The sequence below is a fragment of the Chlorocebus sabaeus genome, chromosome 8, assembly GCF_047675955.1.
Source record: "Chlorocebus sabaeus isolate Y175 chromosome 8, mChlSab1.0.hap1, whole genome shotgun sequence".
In the NCBI taxonomy this organism is placed as follows: Eukaryota; Metazoa; Chordata; class Mammalia; order Primates; family Cercopithecidae; genus Chlorocebus; species Chlorocebus sabaeus.
The window spans coordinates 90,327,826-90,352,193 of NC_132911.1; the positions used below are offsets into that span (position 1 = coordinate 90,327,826).

Below are 24,368 nucleotides of genomic sequence, written 5' to 3' on the forward strand. Positions count from 1 at the left end.
AGGCCCACGAGCAGTCTAATACCAGAACTGATACTACAACATGCCGACATCCTTCATTGACATCATGCTGATAAAATAGGCAACTCAGAAATAATCATTTTTAAACAAAAACCTAAACAGGATGAAATCTCTGCTTCTGAGTTGTTGAATTTTTTAAATCACACCCCACACTTATCAAAGTCTGAAAGTTGCAGCCTCAAGCGCTGTTGCTGTATCTGTCATCGCCTACAGTGAGAATCATTTCACAGCGCTCAAGGTTCTTTCCCGTCCTGTTCTATGTTTCGCACAGGATGGGCAGGTAGGAGGCAGCTTCCGGGGCGCGTGGGGGCAAACCCCACTCCTTCTCTGACAGCCCCAGCTTAGGATAGTGAAGGTTTGCAAAACGGAAGGGACCTGGCCAAGCGCTCCAGGCACAGTGGCCCCGAGTTCCTTCCTCGGTTCACCACATTCCCGTAGAACCGTAGGCAGCGCGGGGCCGCCAACCCTGAAGAAGTTAAGGGAGAGCAGGAACCCACTGGGTAAGAGGTGGGGGGCGGGAGCCAGGACCGCGGGGGTACCTCGAAGCCACGGAATCGACAGCGGCCGCAATGCCCACGGCTGCCCGAAGTCCCCGCAGGGAGCCGAGGCCCCGGGGCGGCTCCACGTCGCAATGGCAGAAAGCGCCACAGTCGACCGGCCAGGACCATGACCTGCAACTCGCGGGCAGACCCTGCACTACTTCAGGCAGCTACCGAGGCGGGCGGGGCTAAGGAAGCCACAGCCCTTCCGGAGAGAACCGTGTCCACCCGCCTCCTATCCAGCACCTCTTCCGCCCCTACGGTTTCCAGACCACGGGCTTAGGGGGAGGGAAATACTCCGAGTGGGTGGGACTTAGTGGATCTTTGGCGCCTGCGTCCAGCGGACTGAGGCCGTGAGAGCGCTCTCTGTAGGCTCACTGACTTGTTTCTGCTCCATCTCTCCGGAGGTTTGGGCACAAAGATAAGTCGCCAGAACAGAACTGAAAGCTCAGAAATAGACCCAAGAATACAAGTATGCAAGAAAAAAAACTTGTCATTTTAATTATCTGCTGCTTTCAAAAGTACATTGAATCTTGGCACTAGTCTTTTTTTGGAAATAAATAATTGGAAGAATTAAGTTGCCCAACATGAAGAAGGGAAAGGAAGAGACTGAGCGACTTAAGGGGGTAGATTCAAGAAAGAGTCCAGAGCAGAGGAACAAAAAATGCAAAGCGTTTTGGGAAGAACTAGCGGAAGGAGGCCTCTGGACAGGATATTGATGCCTTTTAATGCTAGGGCATGTGTAGTAAAAAAATAAAATAAATAAAATTTTTTTAAAAACCTGGTCTCCCCTAAAATTCTTCAATAAGATGTTTTACTTACTCGAGCAAAGTATTTTATTTTACTAGAGTAAAATAAAATTTCTTGCTCAAGTGGAATTCTTTTGTGGGAAAATGAAGAGGTTTTGGATCCTACTTGAGGCCTGATAGTGGGTGGAAACACAGACTGCAAATGGAGTACCTACTATAGGTTTCACAAAAAATGTTACGGGTAATAAGGGAGGCGAGTCATGGTTTTAAAAAATTAGGTTGCATCTCTATGGTACTTTTAGTACTGTATAGAGAATTCATACATAATTGTATTGATCTACCAAACTACCTTGTGAAGTAACTGGTATCCCAGGTTTACAAATGAAAAAACTGTAGCTCAAAGAGATGCATTAACCTAACCAAGAATATGTTATAAGACAGGAATCCATGTCTTTCTACTCGAGTCGGGTGCTCCTTCCACTATATGATTGCTACCTCCACTAGTTCCTATTAAACCAGCTGTATTTCTTTAGGATTATGTCTTTAAAGTCTATCTTTAAAAATATATAGATCTCCTTCCCAATTTCTGAAACCTACCCTTTTTTTCCCAAAGACAGAATCACTTTTATTTTACGCATTTCTACTGGTAGCTACCCCCTCAATATTGCTAAATGTTTATGCCACTGGATACCATGATAACACTGAAATTAAGTTTCTGATATCTCTGCTAGAGTGAATTTGTAATTAAGTTTTCAGCTTTGAAAAAAAAATTAGATCTTAAGAAAAGTTGCAGGAACTCCCATATATTCTTCAGCTAGTCAGCCATTGTTAACTTTCTCTCACATTTGCTTTACCTTTCTTTACATATATTACCTATAATACGCATATTATATTCCTAGTATTTTCTGTTGTTAGGCCTTTTGAGAGTAGATTACAGATATCATGACTCTTCAGTCTTAGAAACAAGACATTCCCTTATTTAGTCTCAGTATAACTATCAAATTCAGGAAACTGAAACTGACAGAATACTATTATTTAATATACAAATTTTGTTTACTTCCCAATGCTGTCCTTTATGCTAATGATTTTTTTTTCTAAATTCAAGATCAAATCTTGATAACATCTTGCATTTGTTATGTTTCTACTTTGTTTAAATCTTTAAATCATCAGCCTTGGTCTTTCATGACATTAGTATTTTTTAAATGTATAGTCTCATTGGTTTAAAGCAGGGTTTCTCAACCTTGGCACAATTGAACTTTTGGGCTGAAGAATTCCTTCAGCCCCAGTCAAGCCATCAGATGATTGCAGCCTTGGCCAAAATCTGACTGCAACATCAAGAGAGACGATGAGCCAGAACCACCCAGCCAAGCCACTTCTAAATTCCTAAACCACAGAAGCTATGACAGATAATAAATGATTGTTCCTGTTTTAAGCCACTAAATTTGGTGTTATCTGTTACAGAGCAACTGATAACTAATACAACAACCGAGTAAAGCATAGAGAGTTTGAGCATGGAGTTTCAGAGGAAAGGTGTGGAAGTTTGATAACCTTAACAATATAGGCTGGGCATAGTGGCTCACACCTGTAATCCCAACACTTCAGGAGGCCAAAGCTGGGGAACAGCTTGAGCCCAAGATGCTCAAGACCAGCCTGGGCAACATAGTGAGACTCTGTCTCTACAAAAAAATGTTTGTTTGTTTGTTTCTTGTTTTTTAATTTGCTGCATGTGGTGGTGCATGCTATAGTCCCAGCCACCCAGGAGGATGAGCTGGGAGGATCATTTGAGCCCAGGTGTCTGAGGTTGCAGGGAGCGGTGATCACGCCACTGTACTCCAGTCCAGGCAACAGAGTGAGACACCATCTTTAAAAAAAAAAAAAAGAAAGAAAGAAAGAAAAAAAGAAAAGTGGCCAGGCCTGGTGGCTCATGCCTGTAATCCCAACACTTTGGGAGGCCGAGGCAGGCAGATCACGAGGTGAGGAGATCCAGACCATCCTGGCCAACATAGTGAAACCCCGTCTCTACTCAAAATACAAAAAAAGGTCAGGCGCAGTGGCTCATCCTGTAATTTCAGCACTTTGGGAGGCCAAGACAGGTGGATCACGAAGTCAGGAGCGAGACCATCCCGGCTAACACTGTGAAAACCTGTCTCTACTGAAAATACAAAAAAGTAGCTGGGTGTGGTAGCACGCACCTGTAATCCAGCTACTCGGGAGGCTGAGGCAGGAGAATCACTTGAACCCAGCAGGCGGAGGTTGCAGTGAGCCAAGATCACGCCACTGCACTCCAGTCTGGCGACAGAGGCTCAAAAAAAAACAAAACAAAAAAAAAACAAAGAGAGATAAAATACAGATGGAATTCAAAGCTCTGAGACTAACCCTGGGCGTGGTGCCTCATGCCTATAATTCCAGCACTTTGAGAGACTGAGGCCAGTGGATTTCTTGAGCTCAGGAATTTGACACCAGCCTGGGCAACATGGTGAAAACCCATATCTACAAAAAGTACAAAAATTAGCCAGACGCCGTGGCTCGTGCCTGTAGGTCCCAGCTACTTCAGGAGGCTGAGGTGGGAGGATCACTTTAGCCTGAGAGGTTGGAGCTGTGGTGAATCATGCTTGCACCACTGCGTCCCAGCCTGGGTGACAGCAAGAACCTGTCTCAAAAAAAAAAAAAAGCTATAAGACAGGATGAGGTAATTAAAAATGTGACTGAAAGAGTGAAGATAGAAATATGATGATCAAAATACATAGGAGAAAGAATATTTTGTGAATATCTCATTCATTTTAACATGCATTTAACTCTCCACCAGGTGTTGTTTTATTTCTAGAACCTTGTTAGGCTTGGTATCTAATTCAACATATGTTAAATTAATGGGTGAATGAATAAGAACAAAAGTAGAATGGGATTTAGACTCTAGTTAAGGAGAATGAATAAATGCATTCAATAGCTATGGCACTATGTATTTAAATGATAGATTGCTGTTTGGATACTAAAAGTACAAAACTATCCCCTTGCCTCCACTCTTTCCCTATTTTAGTGGAAAGAAAAGTTTTGAAGGTTGGGTATGGATACTATATATTCTGGGAAATTTGAAATTTCCAATCCAATTAGTGGTGCCTGAGGATGTTCATTTACATATGAAGGCAGAATCAAAAATAGAGCCAGAAACCTTTAGTAAAAACAAAAACACTTCTAGTACCTCCCCAGTACACTTCAGCAACAAAGGCCTTGTTTCCGCACTTGCAGTTTGTTCTTGTCTTTTTGCCCCTGCTATCATTCCTGTGCCCCCAGATATTTGCATAACTGGCTGCTTCTTATTTTTTCAAATTTCAGGTCAAATACCACCTTAGAGAGCTCTTTTCTGATCCCCAGTCTAAATAAGCTCACACTATCCTCAAGTCCCTCTAACACATCACCCTGCCTTAACTTTCATCATGGCACTTCTGGCTGTCTGAAATCTCATTTTGTCTTTAACAACTAACTTATTCAACCCTCCTGTAGGATAGAAGTTCTTATCTGTCTTGCTCACAAGTATAGAACAATGCACATAGTAGGCAATCAGGATGTGTTTGCTGAATAAATAAATGAATCCTCACTGGCACTGATACGATTTTTAAAATGTTTAATTTGCAGGCCAGGTACGGTGGCTCACACCTGTAATCCCAGCACTCTGGGAGACCAAGACTGGCAGATCACTTGAACTCAGGAGTTCGACACCAGCCTGGGCAACATAGTGAGACCCCCCATTTCTTAAAAATAAATAAAATAAAAATGTTTAGTTTGCATTTTTTGGATTAAGAGTAAAGTTTTTACTTAGGAATGTCTATGTTTCTTCATTTGATACCCTTTCCATTTCTTCTGTAATTAAAAAAAATAAAACCCTTCACCCATTTTTCTATTGAGTGTTGTTTTTTTTTTTTTCTTATCAATTTAAATGAACTTAAGAGGCCAGGTGCGGTGGCTCACGCCTGTAATGACAGCACTTTGGGAGGCCGAGATGAATGGATCACCTGAAGTTGGGGGTTCAAGACCAGTCTGACCAACATGGAGAACCCCGTCTCTACTAAAAATACATAATTATCTGGGCATAGTGGCAGGTGCCTGTAATCCCAGCTACCTGGGAGGCTGAGGCACGAGAATCGCTTGAACCCGGGAGACGGAGGTTGCAGTGAGCTGAGATTGCACCATTGCATTCCAGTTTGGGCAACAAGAGCGAAACTCCATCTTAAAAAAATAAAAATAAAAAATCAATGAACTTAAGATACTAACTCTGTCAGGTTTGGGACCAATATTTTTCCTAATGTGTTTTATTGATTTTGTCCCTGTTTCCTTGGGAAGAAGTTCTAAATTATCGAGCAGTCATGTATCAGTATTTTCCATAGCGTTTTGTTTAGTTGCAGGCAGCATGGAGTAGCAAACAGTCCAGCCTGCACTTTGAGGTTAGTTTACTTACAATCTGTGACTTCAGAAAAGTAGGCCAATTACTTAGCTTTCAAATCTCATGTTACTCAAATGCAGTTTTCATTTGTAAAATGGGGATACTGGCACCAAATACATTACAGAATCATGAGGATTAAAGGTAATGAAGGATTTAAAATGTCCTTGGTAGTGTGCACATTAAGAATGCCCTAAATAAGCATATAAGCATGGTTAAGAACTAAGATGTATTTCGCTATTTTCATGTTGATAATTCGTCTTAGTAACTTTTTTTTTTCTTTTTTGAGACAGGGTCTCTCTGTCACCCACGCTGGAGTGCAGAGGCACGAACATGGCGCACTGCAGACTGAGCCCGTGATCCTCCTGCCTCAGCCTCACGTGTAGCTAGGACCACAGTCGCGTGCCTCCACGCCCAGCTATATTTTTTTTACTTTTTGTAGCGGTGGAGGGGGTCTCGTTTTTTTGCCCCAGGCTGGGTTGGTCTCCAACTCCTGGGCACAAGCCATCCTCCCACCTCTGCCTCCCAAAATGTTCGGATTACAGGTGTGAGCCACGGCGCCGTCTTCCCAGTTCAGATATGGTATAAATTTTCTCAAATATTTAAATTATTTAATCCTTAAGGAATTTATTCTGGTCACCAAACCACTTACCTTAAAGTCAGCTTTGCCTTTTCAGTAAGCGACTGGCCCCCAGAGTAGCCATGAAGCGCCAGCCTACTGGCAGGGAGCGGGCCTGCAGCCCAGAGTCGGCTCCCTGCGGATGGGCGGATCCTCGCGCAGGCTGTGCAGGGCTGGGCACACACTGGACCCGCCCCCCTCCCAGGCCCGCCCCGCCCCGCCCCGCCCCGCCCCGCCCCGCCCCTTTGCTCTGCCAGTCGGGCCCTAGGTTCTTTTGAATCCCTGCGGTCCCGGCAGCGCTGTGGACGCTGCTGGCCTGTTCTCCACCGTCGCTCGACTTCCACCTCTAAGACTCGCACGTGAGTGCGGGCCTTTCCCAGTTCCTGGGCCGGTGAGGCAGCAGCCCAGCAACCGTACCGCCCGGGGGAAAAGGAAAATCCTGGCCTGGAGAATCTAAGCCCGCAGGCTCCGTGCGGCAGGTCCCGCCGGGCCTTGGTGCTGGAAGTGCTCCGTAGCCGGGGATCGGCAGGTCGCGCGGGGGGCTCCCGAGCTAGGTCGCGGCCTGGCGGGGCCCAAGCACCGCCGGCACCTCCTGGAGCAGCCCGGGCTCGGGGCTCAGCTCTGGGCCGCAAGGCCCCGCCTGGGCCTGGCGCTCGCGCACCTGGGGCTAGGGATAGGCTGGGATCCGCCCTCCTTCCCTGGGCGGAGAGGGTCGGGCTTGTGGCCCAGAGAAGGGTGACAGGCCCCGAAATCACTGCAGCACCACGCGGGGAGAGGGATAGGGTACCCACACTACGTCAGTGGTGAAGCCAATGCCCGATTGAGCAGGGGGCGCGCGCTTCAGAGCACCCGAGAAGCTAGCAGATGAGGTGGGAAGAGGTGACTCCTGATTTCAGAGTAAACAAGGAGGTTGTGAGAAGTAGTCTAGCAGCTCCCGTTTCTCCTCCAGCTTCAAGCTTCTTCTGTCTAGTGTTTTGGGTTCCCTATACCAGGATTGTGGAGGAAGCGCAGGGCCAGAACCCGTTGGGACCGAGCAGACCAACCATTTATGTTGCGCTTAATGATCGTCTGCACTTTTTGCATATCCTTAGCGTTGTCTTTTTGAGGCCGCCTCTATAATGGATAATCAAATAGAGGGAAGGGCAGGATTGAATATTGTAACTATTGATTGCAATGTCCCACAACAACTGTGCTAGACAGTTTTTATATGTTAGCTTATTTAACACTCCCGAGCACTTATTGAAGTGATGTTACTCTGTTTCATTCTCCAGGAAACTCAGGTTGAATAACTCATCGGATTACACAACTGGTAAGTGGTGGCATTGGGGTTTGGAATTCAAGTTCGTATGGTTTTAGGGCACAGGCTTTATTGCTTAATGTAAAAGAACGTTATTCTTTGGGATAAGCCAGATACCTAGGTTTCAAATCTATGCTATGAAGGCTGTTAGCTGTATGACCTTGGGCAGGATACTTCACCTTTTAGGGCCTGTTTCTGCATTTGTGAAATAGAGATAAAATGTCACAAGGTTGCTATGAGAATTAAATTAGATCCTACTTGTAAAACATTTAGCAAAGTGCTTGGCACATAGTTAGTGGTAAGCTATATATAGCCACATATATCCTGATGTCATTAATTAAGGTTAGCAAACTAGCTCTCTGTGTCTGCTGCCAGCCAGAGCCAAACACAACTTATACAAGCCTAGGACACAGGTAGAGGGAAACAGCAAAGGATGGGAAATGGAAAGGGAATGAAAACAGGTGACATATATAATGGCAATTATAATGACACCAATAGATGTCTCAGTTATTAATCTGTGGTACCCAGGGCCACTTTTTGCCTTTGTGAGAATTTTTAGGAAGTCCGTTCCTTTTGGCTGATGAATTGGAAAAATACGTCCCACTCCGGGCTGAAGAATTTCAAACTCTGGGACTGGATCATTTTGAGACTCTAGATGTGAGGGGGAGCTGGATTTTAGGACCCCACAGACCAAAAGGTGGTTTGTGCCTGGCACAAACCCCACAGTGAAGTCTGCAGTTCTCTTTCAGGATTTCTTCTCTCAGGTCTAGTCCCTGAAGAATGGGAAGGGAGAAGAGGCTCCAGTATGGGAGAAGCAAAAGAAGTGTTTGCCATTAAGGTTTGCATAATGACTGGACACCCCTTCTAATTTTATCTATAACTGTGAACAGTTTATAGACAATGGTCTTCATTTTCACATAAGTTTATGGCAACCTATTCTACTTTTAAAATATTTTATTTTCTATGCTCTTTATGATGACATCACTGCTGCCCTGAGTATTTCCCTTGCATCATCTGTTTCGGTACCTAGTTCGTATTGTACTCCAACACCTATCAATTATTTTATTTACTTATTTATTTATTTTATAATAAAGATAAGGTCTTATTATGTTGCCCAGGCTGGTCCTGAATTCCTGGGCTCAAGTGATCCTCCTGCCTTGGCCTCCCAAAGTGCTGGGGTTACAGGTGTGAGCCACCACACCCAGCCTTATCAATTCTTGGAATAGCTTTATCCATAGTTTTCTTTGCCCTCTTTGTTTTTTGGTACTATCACTGGACTTTTTTTTCTTACTAGTGTTAGAGTTTTCTTTTTTTTCTCCTTTTCAAATGTTCTTTAGTCAGTGATTTATTATGCTAGAAAGTATGCCTGTGGCCGGGCGCGGTGGCTCAAGCCTGTAATCCCAGCACTTTGGGAGGCCGAGACGGGCGGATCACGAGGTCAGGAGATCAAGACCATCCTGGCTAACATGGTGAAACCCCGTCTCTACTAAAACAATACAAAAAACTAGCCAGGTGAGGTGGTGAGCGCCTGTAGTCCCAGCTACTTGGGAGGCTGAGGCAGGAGAATGGCGTAAACCCAGGAGGCGGAGCTTGCAGTGAGCAGAGATCCGGCCTCCGCACTCCAGCCTGGGTGACAGAGCGAGACTCCGTCTCAAAAAAAAAAAAAAAAAAAAAAGAAAGTATGCCTGTTAGCAAAACTAAGAAAGTAAATGTTAGACGTGAAAAATGATTATATGTCATTTGACCTTCAAAGATTCATAATGCCACCACTGCTCACCAAAGCATGATCTTTCAGGTGGATCTTTTAGCAAGACTCAATGTCACTTCTATGGGTTGTACTCAATGACCTGCAGGAGTCCTAACTAGAGCATTCCTTTACTGTTCCCACCATCACCTTCACCCGACAATCTAGCTTCCTTCCCACCAATATTTTCCCTTCTTGTTCTTACTTGTGAGTGGGAATCATTGGGGGTTTTTTGGAGAGACTGTTTATTCTTTTAATATAACAGCTTAGCAGTATGCAATCCTAACTTTTTAAAAGACATTAAAATTCATCAGTATTATGGTCACATTTACCAATATGAATTAGGTGGATAGCATATTAGTAAGTGTCCTCATGAAAAAAATAGAAGGAAATACTACATACTGATTTTAGTAAATAATTTTGAAATGTCCTTTTGCAAATGGTTATATTATATCTAGTTCCTGTGAAAATTACCGGAACAACTGTGTGGTTTCTGGACACGTTGTTATCAGGCTATTTCACCTTCCCCGGCTTTTAGTTTACCATGCCTCTAGACTAAGGTGATGGTCAGTACTTGTTAAAAAAGGTACCTGCAACTGTAAAGAGGAACTTACTTATCTGTCCACATTTTCATGTTTATGTGTCAGAATTTTTTAAAAAGAAGTGAAAATTAAGACAAATACTTCCTGATGATATTGTCAAAACAATTTTATAAAATATATAAAATTGCACCCCACCTTCAGTACTTCTTGCTCTCCTTCTTTATTGTTCCCTGTAACACTTACTGCCACCTAACATACTATACATGTTACTTATTTGTCTTTATTGTTTTCTGCCTCCCTGGAGTGTAACTCACCTCTCCCTCATGGGGATGGTTGCCTGCTTTGTTTATTGTTGGCTCTCCAGCACCTTAGAACAGTGCCTGACACACAGTAGGCAATCTATAATATTTGTTCAATAAGTGTTGAATGAATTAATAGTACTATTAAACTGCTCATGATTGAGAAATATAAAGGGATTTGCCCTAAAATTAAAAACAGCCACAATGTATGTGTTAAGTAACCAGGACATGAATATTCTTGAAATCAGGAAATGTATAAACATCTCAACCGTCTTTGCCCAATATACAAACTTTTAAACCTTGGGAACCACGTGGTTGTAGTTGTTGCTACTTTAAACTGAAGACATTTTTATATGATTTGTTCACCGTGAACTAGAAAGGAGCACATAGTGATAAATTGTGAAGTGGTTCCCCTACAAAGAGAAGGAAAGGAGTCAAATTTTGGAAAGCATGCATTTAGAGTTGGGGCATAGTGGACACCAGGGCAGGTGAGAGGTTCTGATGGCTGGTTCAACATCTGGGGAATTCCAGAAGGGGGAAAATTCTTAATGTGCTCTGAGGCGAATGAGAACCCCAGGAGACTTCAGTCTCCGCAGGTTGGTGTGCCTTAATATCAGATCCAGCCTACCTGCTGCACAGCTGGCCAGCAGCTTTACTTAGCCCTTATAATGAAAAACTTTTTTTTTTTTTTTTTTTTTTTTGAGACAGAGCCTCGCTCTGTGCCCCAGGCTGGAGTGCAATGGCGCAATCTCGGCTCACTGCAAGCTCCGCCTCCCGGGTTCACGCAATTCTCCTGCTTCAGCCTCCCGAGTAGCTGGGACTGCAGGCGCCCGCCACCGCGCCCGGCTAATTTTTTGTATTTTTAATAGAGACGGGGTTTCACCGTGGTCTCGATCTCCTGACCTTGTGATCCGTCCGCCTCGGCCTCCCAAAGTGCTGGGATTACAGGCGTGAGCCACCGCGCCCGGCCATAATGAAAAACTTTTCAACTGAACACTTGGGATTTTCAGGTAGGGGATGCGGCTCTGATTTTCATTGAGGGTAAAAGATGATTCACTTTGTAGACATGTATTCCATAGCCAGCTTTGCCAAGATGCATGTTGCATAAAGTGAGGCAATAGTGAGAGGTTGCCACTGCTTCTTTTTTTCTTAAGCCAGTCAAATTTAGCAGTAGGGGATTGTATACCAATTTTAGTGACACTGATGTTAGTAACTTCTTATTTGTAACTTTTTAATTTTAATTTTATTTTTTCTGCTTATGTAGCTAATAAGTTCTGATAACCCTTCTTTTTTTAAAAAAAAAATTATTTATTTATATATGAGATGGGGCCTGATTCTGCCACCCAGGTTGGAGTGCAGCAGCATGATCTCGGCTCACTGCAACCTCCACCTCCCAGGCTCAAGCAATACCACCTCAGCCCCCGGAATGACTGGCACCATAGGCACACCCCACCATACCCGGCTAATTTTTGTATTTTTGTAGAGACAGGGTTTAGCCATGTTGTCCAGGCTGCTGTTGAACTCCTGAGCTCAAGCCATCTGCCTGCCTCAGTCTCCCAAAGTGCTGGGATTATAAGGATCAGCCACCATGCCTGACCCAACCCTGCTTCTATTAATAACTTCTATTAATACCTCACTAAATGAACCTATGATGAACTGTTCATTTGATGGGCTTGAAAATACAATCAGTGATACTTCTAAAATGTATATACAGTAACCAAGGGATTAGAAAAGTGGTATAACCTGAAACACATGTTAAGTAAACTTTGTAGCCAGTTATGAATCATGGAATAGAACAATATCAGGATTTTCTAAAGAAATTAATGAAGAGTCCTTAGTTGATTGCTTACTGTGTAATGGTAAAGACAAGGTAAAACTGCACCTACTTTTTATTTTTGAAGTTAGAGTGATAACATATCAACCTTTTCATGTTAACTCCTGCTTTCCTCAGTTCTACATGTCCAAGCATCAGCAATGGTATCACTATTTAGATTTTGCACAAGATAGTTTAAGAATCTGGAAACTTTTTAAAGTGTGGCTAAAAGCTGATTTATTTTGCTGTCATGATAGATGCTAAGAGCTTAATAATGTGAGATTTCATGGATGCTAATAAAATTTATTTCCTTATCATGCTGCATCTACTTAATAGACTGGGCCCTGTGTTTTGTTTGTTTATTTAAGTCATCTGAGCACTTAATAACAATTTTGAGCCAAGATATCTAACTAGTGGAGAAGTTTCTAGATTCATATTTTTTCAGGTATAGCTTTTTGTTTGTTTGTTTTGAGACGGAATTTGGCTCTTTTTGCCCAGGCTGGAGTGCAGTAGCACAATCTTGACTTACTGCAACCTCCGCCTCCCTGGTTCAAGCAATTCTCCTGCCTCAGCCTCCTGTGTAGCTAGGATTACAGGCGGACACTACTGCGCCCAGCTAATGTTGTATTTTCAGTAGAGACAGGTTTTACCATGTTGGCCAGGATGGTCTTGAACTCCTGACCTCAGACGATCCGCCCACCTCGGCCTCCCAAAGTGCTGGGATTACAGGCACGAGCCACCGTGCCTGGCCCCAGATATAGCTTTTTTGATAGAGATGGAGACTGAGTTTGGAAAACTTTATCCTTTTGCTTCCATTTCTTCTTTTTGTCCTTATAAATATTCTGATGTTTTCTACTCATTTTAAAAAATTCTTTAGTACCACTTCCTAAACAAGTTACATATTCATTGTAATTAAATCAGGGTCACAGTACATTAATGGAAAAGACCTTAGTAATTACTTAAAGAAAGGGATTGACTCAACTCTTAGTTTTAACAGCTGAAGGCTGGATGCAGTGGCTCACGCCTGTAATCCCAGTACTTTGGGAGGCCAAGGTGGGCGGATTGCAGGCAGATTACCTGAAGTCAGGAGTTCGAGACCAGCCTGGTCAACATGGTGAAACCCCGTCTCTACTAAAAATACAAAAATTAGCCGGGCGTGGTGGCGGTGCCTGTAATCCCAGCTACTCAGGAGGCTGAGGCAGGAGAATCATTTGAACCCAGGAGGCGGAGGTTGCAAGTGAGCCAAGATCACCATTGCACTCCAGCCTGGGTGGCAAGAGTGAAAGTCCATCTCAAAAAAAAAAAAAAAAAAAAAATTTAACAGCTGAAAAAACCTGAGGCCCAGAGAAGTGACATCAGTTGCCTAAATGCCCGCCATTGTGGTGTGACTAACACAGAACCAGTCCCTTTCTTTTTTTTTGTTTTTTCGAGATAGAGTGCACCATGCCTGACTAATTTTTATGTTTTTAGTAGACACAGGGTTTCGCCATGTTGACCGGGCTGGTCTCAAATTCCTGACCTCAGGTGATCTGCCTGTGTTGGCCTCCGAAGTGCTGGGATTACAGGTGCGAGCCACCACACCCAGCCCAGTCCATTTCTTTTGACACCTGATCCAGTGATTCTTCCTTTTTGTTTCTTTTTTTGTTTTGTTTTATGTATGTTTGTGCTTGACCTTATTCCCTATCTTCATTTCTAGTATCCTGTGGTAGTGATTAAAAAAATAAATCTGGGCATCACTTTCTTACTAAATACAGAACAAGCTTAGTTTAAATTCTTTTAATGTGAGTTTTTTACTCTCAGAGTCTGGGTATTAAGTGCAGTATATTCCTGAGAGTAAGTGTTGCTGCTCTAAGATGATCTAACGGCACCTACGTACATGGTAGACCTGTGTGTGTAGAGACACACTAGCAAGGAGAACATGCTTTCTTAGTCTTAAGTAATTTACAATTTAATGGGTTATCTTGAAGAGGAACTGCTTTGAGGTAAATAAAGTATAAGCCATTCCAGTTCTTCCATTCTTTGGCAAGCTTTTGTTATTCTGGTTACATTTGTTTAAGAACCATATAACTAGTTTTAGCCTCAGTATTAATCTTGTAATTTTAAAGATATTATTTTATTAATTTGTGTCAGGCTGAATATTACTTTTGATATTAACAAGCCAAAAGGAAATTAATTAGAGAATATTGCTGTTATACTAAGTAACTATTTTTTGATACTGTTTTTAATTGAAAAATCATAATTGTGTGCATCTATGGAGTTTATTTTTACGAATACTATTTTTACTTGACAGCTAAGTAACTATTAATTAGAGGCTTTAGTGCCCTAGAGGGATTTTGGCATAAAGGGGAAAATACATGAGTTTATGCTGTGGTGCTGACACTTAGTAGCTTTGTGATCCCATGTAAGTAATTTAACCTTTTTGAAGAAATTTATATTTTTTTCCTAGTAGATATTATGCATTGTTTTGAAGATTAACAATGTGCTGAAAATTATCAACATATTCTGGGTCAATCAATTCAGACACTGGAGTGCCTTATATTAAAGTCATACCTGTGACACATGGACCTTTCACCATGTAGTAATCATTATCCTGCCTAACTCACAGAGTGTTTGTAAGGTTCAGAAGATAATATATTATTTGGAAGCACTTTGAAAGCTGTAAAAGAAATAATATCTGTCTAGTTGTATGAAATTATTACCTATCTTTTCTTTCCCCTTATTCTTCTACTCCCCACTCTCTTACTGTCTACCCTTAAATGTAAGGGTGAAAAAGAAATCCAGTAGTCAGTAGCAATAAGATTGCACATTTTTTTTTAGAGTGGAGTATAGTTTTAATCGTCAGTAAAAGTAGAAATCTCTGGGGAGCTTCTTCAGCTCCAAGAGCACTAATTGTTCTCTGACTGTACCACACAATTTTATACTCTTGTATACTCTTTCTGTGTATACATAGTTAGCTAAGTAGCTAAGTATTTATTTCGTTTTGGCCTCCTCCCCAAAACCCACTTTTGGAACACCTAGAAAGTATTCAATAAGTAATTGTTTTATGAATGGATCTCCCCAATTTGATTATAATGAGCTACAAGCTCTTCTGTTGCTGTATAATGTCCCTGCTGTCCTTAGCAAAATAATGGGTTTATAGTAACCTCATAATAAATGCAGTTGCTAGTTTGGCCTGGGAACTCTCAGGAACTTAGCAGCCTTGGGATTTACAGCCGTATTACCTGCTCTGCTCCCCCACTCTTTTTTTTTTAAGTAGGGGAACACTTACTACTGTTCTGAGCAACACAATTGGAGAAACACTGCCTAGGGTGTTTATTGCTGATGTTGCTGGTCTGGTTCCAGCTGCCCCAAGGTTGCCCTTGTGTGCTTTCAGTAGCGGTCAGGCAGGATATACTGCGGAATAGCAGTTAGTGAATCATGGTATTAGAAACAGAAGGAACATCTGAGAATTTTTTACAGTAAGCCAGTCTCTTCATTTTTCAGCTGAAGACTGAAGGAACTTTACTAAAGGGATTGGTAGATGGGCACTGACTTCTGCTTCACAATTGTTTTAGGACACATTTTGAGTCACTGACATGAGCCTGCACTCCCCTCACCTGCGTACCTTATCTATGCTCAAGGCTGACTATTTTGCCAAATTAATTTTATGTAAATCCCAAAAAGTATTATTGTTTCAAGAAGCTTTTCATAAATAAGGATGAGAAAGCTGCTTTATGTCTTACTACTTAATAATAAGCCATCTATGCTGAGGCAATCAATTAAAATCCCTGAGTCATTAATAAAATAATTGCTACAATTCATGGAGTGTCTATTATATGCTGAGCGTGCTCCAAACCTACAATTGTCAGGGTTTGTATTAAGTTTATTTTTCTATTTTAACCTTATTTCCATTGAAGGATAAGTATCAGGGTTTTTTAATATCCCCATTTTATAAATTAGGAAATTGAAATTCAGATAGATAATTTGGCAGAGGTGACACATCCAAATTAGTGGTGGGAAAGAAATTTGAACAACACACACTGACTCCAGAGTTATTGCTCTTTCTGCTGCAAATAACCTGTGCCAGATGTCATGCTTCAGGAAGAAGAGGAAGTGGTAAAATATGATCGCTGCCCACAGTTCACAGCATATAGACGGAGTGATGAGCCACAAATACAAGTAACAATAGTGGAAAGAAGATAGAATCAGTGCCATAACAGCATGAGGGGTATCAGCAGGGTATCAGCAACAGCTGTATGAAGGAAGTATCATTTGAAGTGTTTGTTTTGTTTTGTTTTGAGATAGAGTCTCACTCTGTCACCCAGGCTGGAGTGCAGTGGTGCCATCTCAGCTCACTGCAACCTTCGCCTCCTTGGTTCAAGCGATTCTCCTGCCTCAACCTCCTGAGTAGCTGGGATTACAAGCACCTGCCATCACGCCTGGCTAATTTCTGTATATTTAGTAGAGACAGGGTTTCACCCTGTTGGTCAGGCTGAGTGTTGAACTCCTGACCTCAAGTGATCCCCTGCCTCGCCCACCCAAAGTACCATGATTACAGGTGTGAGCCACCGTGCCCAGCCTGAAGTAGATCTTGAAGAACTTGAATGGGCAGAGGTAGCTGTTCAGGTAGACTAAGGGTAGATGTTGGCAGAGCCTTGAATTCTAGGCTTAATTTATTGGACTATCACTTTTTAATCAGAAGTGATAAAATCATAATGTGAATGGAGAGAAAATGGCAGTGGGAATACCCATTAGGAGACTATTATATTAGGCAGGTGACAGATATAGAAGACCTAAAGTTAAGGTTGTGACTCTGGGGATGGGGAAGGGGCTGTATCTCCATGTTTGGGAGAGATTTGGGTTTCTACTAGGCAGAATCTGTGTGACATCTTTACTGGATAAATCTAAGAGTAGGTTTAAGGAGGAATGAGAAAAGAGAAAGTAGATAAGACTTCAGGATTTTCAGCCAAGGCATGGGAATGACCAGATGCCTTAAATTTCACATATCAGATACCACTTTAAATATTAGGTCTTAATTCTCAATTCCTTAGGTTTATTTCTGTTATAATACTGATTCAGAACATTAGGGTGAATGGGAGAATGATTGATACGTTTGGTATTTCTAGGGATTATTTGCATTTCAGAAGAGGTGTTTGGATCAAATTATTGTCCAATAAGTAATAATCTGTACAGTAGGAAGCCATTGTCTGATCCTAGGGATTATTTGTGTTTTCTATCCTGCTCTTTAAGGAGTAAAATACTACATAGAATTATTCTTTAGTTGCTCGTTTATTCTTTGCCAGGTGACTTATCCCAGCCAAATCTTTCACACTAAAAGAGTATAAAACATTTGCTTTATTTTCCCTCATAATTTTTTTTTTTTTTTTTTTTTTTTTTTTTTTTTTTTTTTGAGACAGGGTCTTGTTCTGTCACCCAGGCTGCAGTGCATAGCTTACTGTGGACTTGAACTCCTGGACTTGAGTGAGCCTCCTGCCTTAGCCTACCGAGTAGCTGGGACTGCAGGTGCATGCCACCTTGGCTGGCTAATTTTTTAAATTTTTCTTTCTTTCTTTCTTTCTTTTTTTTTTTCTGAGATGGAGTCTTGCTCTGTCACCCGGGCTGGAGTGCAATGGTGCAGTCTCACTCACTGAAACCTCCGCCTCCCAGGTTCAAGTGATTCTCCTGCCTCAGCCTCCTAAGTAGCTGGGATTATAGGCACGTACCACCATGACTGGCTAATTTTTTTTTTTTTTTAAATAAGAGAATGAGGTCTCTGTTGCTCAGGCTGGTCTTGAACTCCTGGGCTCAAGTGATCCTACTGCCTCAGCCTCCCAAAGTGCTGGGATTACAGGTATGAGCCAATATGCCCAGCTCCCATTGTGATCTGTGGATAAAATATGCTATTGCTCTCTTAAAAAATTGTATATCATGTACTGGATAATTACATTAAAAGGAAATGAGAACAGCATCTTCATGAATATTACTATTAACAAGATTCCAGACCCTAGTGTTTATGTAATTTCTTCCATTTGCCATTCAGCCATAATGGTTTCAGGATAAAATTGAGGCCACAGTCAGAGTCATTTTCAGAGGGGAATGCTGCTAATAGAGGACATTTGTTTCCTGGCAGCAATGCAGTAGTGTAACTGTCAGCAATTTGTTAAATAATCAGCTGTGCCTGGCATGTTGTTTTTGTAAGCTTTTGTATAAGCATTTTTAGGGAAAAAAATAATGCTCTTCTGATATGTGGTATCTCTTTGCTGTGAGACTGACTTCACACATAGATGTCTGCATTCTCTCTTGAATTCTCCCCATCCTTGAAAATTTGAAGACTTTTCTGCTGGCTGGTAGAGAATCCTCTACATGTTTTTTTTTGGAAGCTTTAGCAATCATTGCTCATTCTATGTTCATCCACAGGGCACTGCATTATGCTTGTTACTGCTGACATACAACTTACAAGACTCTAAACTACATTATGCAAAAAAAAAAAAAAAAAAAAAAAAAATCTTACAACTAACATTTATTTTACAGATTCTGTATTAGATACAAAAGACAGGATGCCTGGCACATGCCAGATTTACAAATTTACTTGCAGTATCTCCATTTTTACTGATGAGGAAATCTAGGCTCAGGGAGTTGAAGTTACTTATATGTGGTCACACAGCAAGTGCCAGATGGAGGGTTCTACAGGGCGTGGTGGCGGGCACCTGTAATCCCAGCTACTCGGGAGGCTGAGGCAGAGAATTGCTTGAATCTGGGAGGCGGAGGTTGCAGTGACCTGAGATTGTGCCACTGCACTCCAGCCTGGATGACAGAGCAAGACTCCGTCTCAAAAAAAAAAAAAAAAAATTGGGGGGTGTGCATTACCCCAAATTTGATCTTGTTCCTGTAATGCAGTAATCTGTTACTATTAGTGCAATAGGAATTCAAAGGAACACCTTAGTATGGATTGGAATAATCAGGATAATCATGCAATGGAATAATAAAAAAATAAGAAACATGGGATAGATAAGAAAGGATCAGACCCTAGAGGCAGATAGTGATAAAATAATAATAATGATAAAATGTGAGCACTTACTGTATACTAGGACTGTTTAAATATATATATCTTGTATATATTTTGTTTGTTTTTGTTTTTTTTTTGAGATGGGGTCTCACTCTGTCACCCAGGTTGGAGTGCAGTGGCATGATCTTGGCTCACTGCAAACTCTGCCTTCCAGTCTCAAGCGATCCTCCTACCGTATCAGACTCCGGAGTAGCTGAGATCACAGGCTCATTCCACCACACCCAGCTAATTTTTGTATTTTAGTAGAAATGAGGTTTCACCGTGTTGGCCAGGCTGGTCTTGAACTCCTGACCTCAAGTAGTCCACCTTCCTAGGCCTCCCAAACTGCTGGGAATACAGGTGTGAGCCATGGTGGTCGGCCAGCTTTGTTTTTAAATGGGATTTCTAGCTACTTCTAAGACTATGCAACCTACTTCATTTTTCTTAGTCTTTATTTATTTAGGAATCTTAGTATTGATTTTTGACATGTGTTAAGAACTGCTACTATTTTTAGAGAGTTCAATAGAATTATCAATTTTTTTTATAAGACGTTAGTTGTTTTTGACATTACAAAGGCTCTTCTAATGGTAATCTTTCTTATTTCAGATTTGCTTAGGCATTTTATACAGCACAGGAATCCTACTGCCATATTTAAATACAACAAGATAATGAGCGGATTTGTTTCTGTGGTCCTAGAACTTCAGCTAAATCTCAAAGTGAGGGGCAAAGGGCATTAAATCTTACCCCATTGTAAGGATGTTTGCCAGTAGCTCTAGGGTAGTAGGTACCTTCTCTCCTGCAGAACCTGCCCTAGCACCATCAACGTCCACTGGCTAAGTGGACATCCAGATGGGAAATGCAATGCCTAGTTCCTTTTCTTGGTGACACCTGCAGCCCCTTTCATTCCCTGGGTTCACGGATGAAGGCAGCTCACCTGCAATACTGCATTCCTTCTCAAGTCCAGCCCCCATCATATGCTCCACCCTATCCCCAGTCCTTTTCATATTTTGATTGGATACTGGGGAAGGAGGGGTCTATGGAAGTTAAGCTAACTCTGATATTTCTTAGCAAGTCATAAAGGAAGATGGACCACACCTTCTCTCTGTAGAACAGTAGGCTTGTCAACCTTGTCTACACATTCGAATCATCCAAGGAGCTGATGTCAAGGTTGTACCCTAAACTAGTTAAAATCTCTTTAAGTGGAACTCCGACATCATTAGCTTTGAAAGCTCCCCCAGATGATTCCAGGAAGCAGCCAATATTGAGAACCACAGCTGCAAAATATTGAGAGCTGGGGGTAGAGTGGGGGGAAAGGGGGCTTGGGGTTTTTGGTTTTAGCCAAAAAATCTGTGAAAACAGAAAACATCCCACTCAGTGTCTTGTTAAATAAACAAATAAAAATAAAACTTAATCTGTTTTGTAGTATAATGTTAGGCATACCTTTAAGTGAAGGATCAAGATAATACTTGGAGTTTTTCTGAATGATAAAATTTATAGTTAAGGTAAAAAGAAGATTAGTTTTTTCTTTTTTTTTTTTTAGACAGAGTCTCTGTTGCCCAGGCTGGAATGCAGTGGCACATTATAGCTCACTACAGGCTCAATCTCTTGGGTTCAAGCAATCTTCTTGCCTCAGCCTTCCTAGTAGCTGGGATTATAGGCACACGCCACCATGCTTGGCTAATTTTTTATTTTTAGTAGAGACGAGGTCTTGCTGTATTGCCCAGGATGGTCTCAAATTCCTAAGCTCAAGCCATCCTTCTGCCTCAGCCTCCCAAAGTGCTGGGATTACAGGCTGAGTCAGCCCAGCCAAGAAGGTTAGTATGTCTTATTAACCATCTTAAAAGCTGCATTTTACTGTCATTCAGTAAATGAATTTTATCCTAGCAAGAGAATCTGATGGAGGCAGTATCACTGGAATGAGCTAATAGACACCTACATCCCAAGGAGGCACATATAACAGTCGGATTCTAGCAAGTTCACTCGATAAGCTTATTGTGACAATTGATCTTAAGAAATCACCTGTTTTTGTTAGGAATGAGTGTGCTTCTTAAAGGCACTGTTTCACTTGCTTTCTCTTTTTATTGGTTTTCTCAGAACTGAAGACATGGCTGCCCAGTGTGTCACAAAGGTGGCGCTGAATGTTTCCTGTGCCAATCTTTTGGATAAAGATATAGGGTCAAAGTCAGACCCTTTATGTGTGTTATTTTTGAATACAAGTGGTCAACAGTGGTATGAGGTAATGTTAAATACTCTACCTAAAAAGTCATCTGAATTACCGTTTTAACAATGTGAGGAGTTTTTTTTTTTATGTTAAAAGTAATAACACTATCTCATCTGTTAATGAGTTTTTTCTGAAAGTTTGCCCTTGATTGTAGAATTTTTCATACACATATAGAAACTTCCTTTAGTTGTCATGCCTGTGTTTATGTTTAGTACATAAAGATGTGAAAATCCAAGTGCACCTTTGATCTGAACAAACTTTTTTGTTTTGGGGGATGGGTGTAGGTTGAGCGCACAGAAAGGATTAAGAATTGCTTGAATCCCCAATTTTCCAAGACATTTATTATTGATTACTACTTTGAAGTGGTTCAGAAATTGAAATTTGGGGTTTATGACATCGACAACAAAACTATTGACCTGAGTGATGATGACTTCTTAGGGGAATGTGAATGTACCCTTGGACAAGTAAGTATACATAGCCACTGTACTCTATTTTGTCTAAGTTTTAATGAATTTGGTGTTTTAGGTAAGAATCATTTAATTTTTAAAGTTGAAAAACATGTAATCACTTTAAAGACAGTTTATATATTAATATGCTTGGCTTGAACATTATAGAATTCATCTTATATTTTGTACGGGCAGGAACTATGTATTTATGGAAAAGTCTGTTAATTCTTTTGAGTAAGGAAGGCTTCATGAGGCATTTCATTAAGTAATACCAAAGCTTTAGCTGCTGCAGAGTTCTCTATGGTTTTGTTATGTTCAAGCCATAAATGCTATCAAGATAACAGCAACTTCTCTGTTCTTCTAACTAGTGAGACTGGCACCTCCTGACTCCCAGTGCCCCAACACCACCCACTTTACCTGGCTTGCTCTTACTCAGCCTTATTCCCCCCATAAACCTTCTCTGACCCTCTAGATTAGTTTGGAATCCTTTCCTGAGCTCACTTGGTACTGTCTAGTACTTCTTATCATACTTTTTAATAGTTGCTTAATTATGTGTCTTCCCGGTATATGACAAGTTTGGTCAGGGTAGGGACGTGTCTCGTGGCTCACCATTTTGCTCCTATTTTAATCTGATTCATAAGGAGAGATTATGACCATTTGTATAGACTGAAGAAGGTTTTAGGAGGGAGGAATAATTTTTTTTCAATATGTGACATTTGTCAGTCACATATGTCTTTTACAACTTTATTTTTCAGGGTTGAATTGTTTGGAGATTATGGGTGTTTTCTGTATCTCAAAAGCAATATGAAACTGATCAGTTTTCTGGAACTTTGATAAATAATATCAAAGAAAAAATTAAGGAAGTATTTCTTTTTTGGGGGAAAAAATCCCAGTGTAGCTAAAATTCCTATGAATTTGTGAGATATATCAGAGGTATATCTGTTTGACAGAACCTAGGTATACTATATTCCTTCAAGCAATATGACATTTTATGGGAGTTAAATATTGAAGTTGTGTCTCAGTAGAAAAATCGAATCCTTTTTTTGTTTTGTTTTGTTTTTTTTTTTTGAGACAGGGTCTCACTCAGTCACCCAGGCTGGAGTACAGTGGCTCAATCACAGCTCACTGCAGCCTTGACCTCCTGGGTTCAAGTGAGCCTCCCACCTCAGCCTCCCAAGTAGCTGGGACTATAAGCACACGCCATGGCACCTGGCTAATTTTTGTATTGCTTTGTAGAGACAGGTTTTGGCATGTTGCTGAGGCTGGGCTTGAACTTGTGGGCTCAAGCAATCCTCCCACGTCAACTTCCCAAAGTGCTGGGATTATAGGCATGAGCCACTGCACATGGCCTTGAATCTTATTTATCGAGTGTTCTGAAGCCCACCTTTTACCTAGAAGGTTTCAGCTAAGTGATTTGTTTATGCGATGAGAATCTGGTCCTCTTTTTCCATTACAAGGAATGATTTAAACTTTGACATACAGAGGAGATTAAGAAACTAGTGGATAGGGAGATTGTATCTGCCAGGGTAGGCTCCTTAGAAGTTTTTTCCAATGGGTTTTAAATATGTAGATGATTTTTTTTTTCTTTTGTTTTTTTTTTTTTGAGATGGACTCTCGCTCTTGTTGCCCAGGCTGGAGTGCAATGGTGCGAACTCAGCTCACTGCAACCTCTGCCTCCTGGGTTCAAGCGATTCTCCTGCCTCTGCCTCCTGAGTAGCTGGGACTGCAGGCACCCACCACCACGCTTGGCTAATTTTTGTATTTTTAGTAGAGATGGGGTTTCACTATGTAGGCCAGGCTGGTCTCGAACTCCTGACCTCAGGTGATTTGCCTGCCTCGGCCTCCCAAAGTGCTGGGATTGCAGGCATGAGCCACTGTGCCTGGCCCTAAATATGTAGATGATCTAAATCTTTAAGAAACCAACTTAATGTTTCTATTTCTAATGACTTTAAGTGAACCTTGTACTCAATCTTTTTTGCTGAAACTATTTCATTTAAAAATTCATAGGTTGAAGGGAAATGACTCTTCGTATCACTTTCTAATTCTAACAGATTGTTTCCAGTAAGAAGCTAACTCGACCACTGGTGCTGAAAAATGGCAGACCTGCAGGGAAAGGGAGCATTATGGTAAAAATAAGATATTTGTCTTTTGTCTCGAAAGATTTATCATAATAGGACATGCCAAAACTGTGCATATCAGACAAATAGTCTGCAGCCATGCTTTGCCACTCAATCTTGAATGTTGCACTCCGTCCACCCTTGTCTTGTAGTTATCACAAACGGAAAATGTATTGTGCAATCCAGGAGAAACATACAATGTGGTAATCCCTTCTTTCAGTTTATTTAAGTTGCCCATAGAGGTCCAGTGCACCTTGGTGATACCTGCCCCTCCTCTGTGGAAGTAAACTGCTTAATAATCTGGATCAATTTGGTTCTCTACTGGAGAAACATAGTCCTCTCAACATGACAGAAATTTTCCCTAGTGGATTTTATTCCAGAGGGATGTTATATTATGACATGGCCATTGAACCTATAAACTCTTTACCTTCATTTTTTGTGCTTGCTATCTGCTACCCATCCTCCCACCTGGGCTTTTCATTGCTGATTACTGACTTCAAGCAAATTA

At 41.5% G+C, this 24,368-nt stretch overlaps 2 protein-coding genes across 11 annotated transcripts in view; one reads left to right on the plus strand and one right to left on the minus strand.

The window, feature by feature from the left end:
• Positions 1-6,508, minus strand: part of RMDN1 (regulator of microtubule dynamics 1) — a 39,541-nt gene extending 33,033 nt beyond the window's left edge. For 2 of the 6 annotated variants that reach the window (XM_038000328.2, XM_008001025.3), the window contains exon 1: positions 6,391-6,508. Coding sequence is in view for 4 of the 6 variants with exons in the window: in XM_038000327.2 (XP_037856255.2) it covers positions 516-686 (171 nt within the window). In the remaining 2 variants the exon portion in view is untranslated. Of the gene's footprint in view, positions 1-515; positions 824-6,390 lie in introns of those variants that run through there. The other 4 variants (XM_038000327.2, XM_038000326.2, XM_008001022.3 and 1 more) reach the window with 4 other exon arrangements.
• Positions 6,509-6,607: 99 nt separating this feature from the next.
• CPNE3 (copine 3) overlaps positions 6,608-24,368 on the plus strand; it is a 47,790-nt gene continuing 30,029 nt past the window's right edge. The window contains exons 1-6 of one of the 5 annotated variants that reach the window (XM_038000321.2): positions 6,608-6,716; positions 7,629-7,666; positions 8,404-8,492; positions 21,171-21,312; positions 21,582-21,761; positions 23,795-23,869. In XM_038000321.2, coding sequence (XP_037856249.1) covers positions 21,181-21,312; positions 21,582-21,761; positions 23,795-23,869 — 387 coding nt within the window. In that variant the 5' untranslated portion in view covers positions 6,608-6,716; positions 7,629-7,666; positions 8,404-8,492; positions 21,171-21,180. Of the gene's footprint in view, positions 6,749-7,628; positions 7,667-8,403; positions 8,493-21,170; positions 21,313-21,581; positions 21,762-23,794; positions 23,870-24,368 lie in introns of all 5 variants that reach the window. The other 4 variants (XM_038000322.2, XM_038000323.2, XM_008001026.3 and 1 more) reach the window with 4 other exon arrangements.